Source organism: Micropterus dolomieu, linkage group LG09 (genome assembly GCF_021292245.1).
Source record: "Micropterus dolomieu isolate WLL.071019.BEF.003 ecotype Adirondacks linkage group LG09, ASM2129224v1, whole genome shotgun sequence".
Lineage (NCBI taxonomy): Eukaryota > Metazoa > Chordata > Actinopteri > Centrarchiformes > Centrarchidae > Micropterus > Micropterus dolomieu.
The window spans coordinates 3,909,814-3,915,780 of NC_060158.1; the positions used below are offsets into that span (position 1 = coordinate 3,909,814).

Below are 5,967 nucleotides of genomic sequence, written 5' to 3' on the forward strand. Positions count from 1 at the left end.
TGACCACACAGGGTACACACACGGTACACATTCTGACCACACAGAGTACACACAGGGTACACACAGAGTACACATTCTGACCACACAGGGTACACACACGGTACACATTCTGACCACACAGAGTACACACAGGGTACACACAGAGTACACATTCTGACCACACAGGGTACACACACGGTACACATTCTGACCACACAGAGTACACACAGGGTACACACAGAGTACACATTCTGACCACACAGGGTACACACACGGTACACATTCTGACCACACAGAGTACACACAGGGTACACACAGAGTACACATTCTGACCACACAGGGTACACACACGGTACACATTCTGACCACACAGAGTACACACAGGGTACACACAGAGTACACATTCTGACCACACAGGGTACACACACGGTACACATTCTGACCACACAGAGTACACACAGGGTACACACAGAGTACACATTCTGACCACACAGGGTACACACACGGTACACATTCTGACCACACAGAGTACACACAGGGTACACACAGAGTACACATTCTGACCACACAGGGTACACACACGGTACACATTCTGACCACACAGAGTACACACAGGGTACACACAGAGTACACATTCTGACCACACAGGGTACACACACGGTACACATTCTGACCACACAGAGTACACACAGGGTACACACAGAGTACACATTCTGACCACACAGGGTACACACACGGTACACATTCTGACCACACAGAGTACACACAGGGTACACACAGTACACATTCTGACCACACAGAGTACACACAGGGTACACACAGTACACATTCTGACCACACAGAGTACACACAGTACACATTCTGACCACACAGTACATACAGGGTACACACAGGGTACACACGGTACACATTCTGACCACACAGAGTACACACAGGGTACACACAGGGTACACACAGTACACATTCTGACCACACAGGGTACACACTGAGTACACACTGAGTACACAGTGAGTACACAGTGAGTACACAGTGAGTACACACAGAGACCACACTGAGTACACAGTGAGTACACACAGAGACCACACTGAGTACACAGTGAGTACACACAGAGACCACACTGAGTACACAGTGAGTACACACAGAGACCACACTGAGTACACAGTGAGTACACACAGAGACCACAGTGAGTACACAGTGAGTACACAGTGAGTACACAGTGAGTACACAGTGAGACCACAGTGAGTACACAGTGAGTACACACAGAGACCACAGTGAGTACACAGTGAGTACACACAGAGACCACAGTGAGTACACAGTGAGTACACACAGAGACCACAGTGAGTACACACTGAGTACACACAGAGACCACACTGAGTACACACAGAGACCACACTGAGTACACAGTGAGTACACACAGAGACCACAGTGAGTACACAGTGAGTACACACACAGACCAGAGTACACAGTGAGTACACACAGAGACCACAGTGAGTACACACAGAGACCACAGTGAGTACACACACAGACCAGAGTACACAGTGAGTACACAGAGACCACAGTGAGTACACACTGAGTACACAGTGAGTACACAGAGACCACAGTGAGTACACACTGAGTACACAGTGAGTACACAGAGACCACACTGAGTACACACTGAGTACACAGTGAGTACACACAGAGACCACAGTGAGTACACAGTGAGTACACACTGAGTACACAGTGAGTACACAGTGAGTACACAGAGACCACAGTGAGTACACACAGAGACCACAGTGAGTACACAGTGAGTACACACACAGACCAGAGTACACAGTGAGTACACAGAGACCACAGTGAGTACACAGTGAGTACACACAGAGACCAGAGTACACAGTGAGTACACAGTGAGTACACAGTGAGTACACACTGAGTACACACTGAGTACACACTGAGACCACAGTGAGTACACACTGAGACCACAGTGAGTACACACTGAGACCACAGTGAGTACACACTGAGACCACAGTGAGTACACACTGAGTACACAGTGAGTACACACTGAGACCACAGTGAGTACACAGTGAGTACACAGTGAGTACACACTGAGTACACACTGAGTACACAGTGAGTACACACAGAGACCACAGTGAGTACACAGTGAGTACACACAGAGACCACAGTGAGTACACACAGAGACCACAGTGAGTACACACAGAGACCACAGTGAGTACACAGTGAGTACACACAGAGACCACAGTGAGTACACACAGAGACCACAGTGAGTACACAGTGAGTACACACAGAGACCACAGTGAGTACACAGTGAGTACACACAGAGACCACAGTGAGTACACACTGAGTACACACTGAGTACACACTGAGTACACACAGAGACCACAGTGAGTACACAGTGAGTACACACAGAGACCACAGTGAGTACACACAGAGACCACAGTGAGTACACAGTGAGTACACACAGAGACCACAGTGAGTACACAGTGAGTACACACAGAGACCACAGTGAGTACACACTGAGTACACACTGAGTACACACTGAGTACACACAGAGACCACAGTGAGTACACAGTGAGTACACACAGAGACCACAGTGAGTACACACAGAGACCACAGTGAGTACACAGTGAGTACACACAGAGACCACAGTGAGTACACAGTGAGTACACACAGAGACCACAGTGAGTACACACTGAGTACACACTGAGTACACACTGAGTACACACAGAGACCACAGTGAGTACACAGTGAGTACACACAGAGACCACAGTGAGTACACACAGAGACCACAGTGAGTACACAGTGAGTACACACAGAGACCACAGTGAGTACACAGTGAGTACACACAGAGACCACAGTGAGTACACACTGAGTACACACTGAGTACACACTGAGTACACACAGAGACCACAGTGAGTACACAGTGAGTACACACAGAGACCACAGTGAGTACACACAGAGACCACAGTGAGTACACAGTGAGTACACACAGAGACCACAGTGAGTACACAGTGAGTACACACAGAGACCACAGTGAGTACACACTGAGTACACACTGAGTACACACTGAGTACACACTGAGTACACACTGAGACCACAGTGAGTACACACTGAGTACACACTGAGTACACACTGACCTGAGGGACACGAGGCCCCAGAACAGAGCGTGCAGGACCAGGACTCGAGGACGACAGCAGGCCACAGGGATCCGACAGTCGCTCTCCATCAGCCTGCTCTTCCACCAGGACGCCGCCACCCTGAGACCGCTTACAGACCGGATCCTGGCTGGTTCTGGACCGGATCCTGGCTGGTTCTGGACCTGTGTGCTGTCAGTGTCTCAGGGCTCCCGGCTGCTGGAAGCTGAAGGATCAAACGGACAAAGCAGATCACTCAGTCCGACCGGTTCTGATGCTGGGACGGGTCCTCTGGACTCGACCACCGAGATCCGAGCAGCAGCAGTCTGCGTTTCTGTCCCGCTGAACAAAGCCAGCGCGTTAGCACCTTAGCTAACAGGCTAACAAGGCTAATCATGTGATCTGGAATATCTACCGAACTGAATGACGTCACACGGAACACCTTGATTAATGATGTAATGTTAAATATTATCACCGTCATTAACGGCGTGTGAGGTCACAGCCCAGCTGTTAGCCTGCTAATGCTAACAGTTAGCCTGCTAACACTGTCTTTACCTACTGACGTCAGCTAGCTTAGCTTAGCTTAGCTCCGGGTCTGAACACTCACCGTGATCCGCTGAAACAGACGCCATTTTGAGAAGACACCGCGGGAACGGAGGTCAGAAGAACCGGTTTATAACGAACTGACCGTTAAAGTTACCGACTTAAGCCACCGACTGTTACCGAGTCTGTCCGCCACCGACACCGACAGGTTAGCGTCACAGGGAGCACGTCCGGTACGGGACTTCAGAATAAAAGCCCCACCTCCGCAGAGAGAGAGCGCCACCTGGCGTTGTTCACCGACAAACGTCCTGAGGAACTGTTCATATTTCAGAGTCACTCATCACAAGTTCATTTCAATGATTTTATCAAAGCGATGTGGCTGCTTACTTTATTACTTTTTGACTACTTTTAAGTAAATACTAATAAATGTTTTCACCTGTTAACTTGAGAGACAGTTTGAGAGGCAGACGGTGAAACAGGAGAACCAATCAGAAGCGTCAGTATCATCTAACAAAATGAACATTATTTAACACTTTACAGAGAATATTCTATATATATTGGTGACCCTAAAATTGTCCTTAGGTGTGAGTGGTTGTTTGTCTATGTGTGGCCCCTGCCATGGACTGGCAACCTGTCCAGGGTGGACCCCGCCTTTCGCCCGATGTCAGCTGGGATTGGCTCCAGCCCCCTGTACGCAGGATAAGCGGTTGACGATGGATGGATGGACAAAATGCTGAGGCTGTTTTCTGCACATGCTCTGTGTGCAAATATACCTGTGCAGGTAGCGAAGGTCTTCTCAGTAGTGAGTGTGTTATATATTGTATTATCATATATAATCTAAATGTAGTTATTAACTGTAATCAATCAAACAACACACGACAGAATAAAATGAATGCTAGAGATCATCATTTGGTGTTTTCACAAGACTCTCGCTCAAAAGTGATTCAATTACCTTTATTTTGAAGGCTGTCGTCACTTCCTGTCCGCTACTTGTTTCCGGTGTCCGTGTTGTGTTGGAAACGCAAATGTTGGTTGGACAGTCAGGGGAAACGTCATCAGTGTCCCCGCAGTGCCGCCTCGTGGCAGCGGCTGCGCATTAAGATCTGTATTTGTCTACTGTCGAAATTTCATAAATAAATCTATTTAAAAATATATGAATACATCTATTTAAAAATATATGAATAAGTCTACATAAATACATCTATAGAAAAATATATAAATACATCTATAGAAAAATAATTAAATAAAAAGCATGGAGGCAGCCAGTTGAGGTGGTTTGGGCATCTGGTAAGGATGCCTCCTGGACGCCTCCCTAGGGAGGTGTTCCTGGCACGTCCAGCTGGAAGGAGGCCTCGGGGAAGTTGGAGAGATTATATCTCCACACTGGCCTGGGAACCCCTCGGGTCCCTTTGGGGTCCCCTGCTGGAGCTGCTGCCCCCGCGACCCGACCCTGATAAGTGGATGAAGATGGATGGATGGATGGATGGATATAAAAATATATAAATAAAAGTTTATAAATAATACCAGTTGTTATAACTTTATCCAGTCTGGCGTAATGCTGTTTTTGTTATTATCAGATTAAATGAAATTTTACAAATCAAAACAATAAATCATAAATGATCAAACAAATCGATAATGCAGGGAGGACTTTTAATTAAAGTTTGAAAAACACAGTTTCATCTTGACAGTGAAGTTTCAGAGACTGTGGACGAAGAAATGTGAACACCTGGAGCCCCGCGGACAACGACACACCTGGCCAGAGCGAGTCTTCTGACTCCGCCCCCTCCAGCAGAACTTCTCCAGGTTACACTGAGAGAGAGAGAGAAAGAGAGGAGAGGTAGAGACAGAGCTACACTTTCTCAATGTAACATTCAGAATATCAGACGGGAAATTGATGCCGTGGATCCAGCTGTTGATTCCTTTGACCAAACAATCCTTTTACCTGGCAGGACAGGTGTTGCTGCTTTAACATGTGAGTGTGGAGATGTGAGCTTTTACCAGGACGGTGACTCTGCGTCTCTTCAGGCGTCGGCAGAGTCCAGGAAGTCGTCTGAGCCCGTTCTTCTTCGGAGGCGTGGCGATGTTTGTCGTCACCTCCACCTGATAGACAGAGAGAACACTGAGCAATAACCGCTGCTCCTCCTCATCTTCATCCTCTTCCTCACCATCCTCCTCATCCTCACCATTCTCACCATCCTTACCATCCTCATCCTCCTCAGCCTCACCATCCTCCTCCTCCTCATCCTCCTCATCCTCACCATCCTTACCATCCTCATCCTCCTCAGCCTCACCATCCTCCTCCTCCTCATCCTCCTCA

The 5,967-nt window shown here is 47.9% G+C and overlaps 3 protein-coding genes across 8 annotated transcripts in view; 1 reads left to right on the forward strand and 2 right to left on the reverse strand.

Moving 5' to 3' along the window:
- jtb (jumping translocation breakpoint) overlaps positions 1 to 3,891 on the reverse strand; it is a 5,843-nt gene extending 1,952 nt beyond the window's left edge. Inside the window, exons 1-2 of one of the 2 annotated variants that reach the window (XM_046059243.1) lie at positions 3,715 to 3,891; positions 3,111 to 3,333 (exon numbers count right to left, since the gene is read on the reverse strand). In XM_046059243.1, coding sequence (XP_045915199.1) covers positions 3,111 to 3,199 — 89 coding nt within the window. In that variant the 5' untranslated portion in view covers positions 3,200 to 3,333; positions 3,715 to 3,891. Of the gene's footprint in view, positions 1 to 3,110; positions 3,450 to 3,714 lie in introns of both variants that reach the window. The other variant, XM_046059244.1, reaches the window with a different exon arrangement.
- Positions 1 to 5,967, forward strand: part of LOC123976847 (GON-4-like protein) — an 82,010-nt gene that overhangs the window by 45,278 nt on the left and 30,765 nt on the right. The window lies entirely within an intron of this gene.
- Positions 5,284 to 5,967, reverse strand: part of si:ch211-191i18.4 (uncharacterized protein LOC799350 homolog) — a 19,706-nt gene continuing 19,022 nt past the window's right edge. For both annotated transcript variants that reach the window (XM_046059246.1, XM_046059247.1), the window contains exons 3-4: positions 5,649 to 5,750; positions 5,284 to 5,459 (exon numbers count right to left, since the gene is read on the reverse strand). In XM_046059246.1, coding sequence (XP_045915202.1) covers positions 5,346 to 5,459; positions 5,649 to 5,750 — 216 coding nt within the window. In that variant the 3' untranslated portion in view covers positions 5,284 to 5,345. The remainder of the gene's footprint in view (positions 5,460 to 5,648; positions 5,751 to 5,967) is intronic.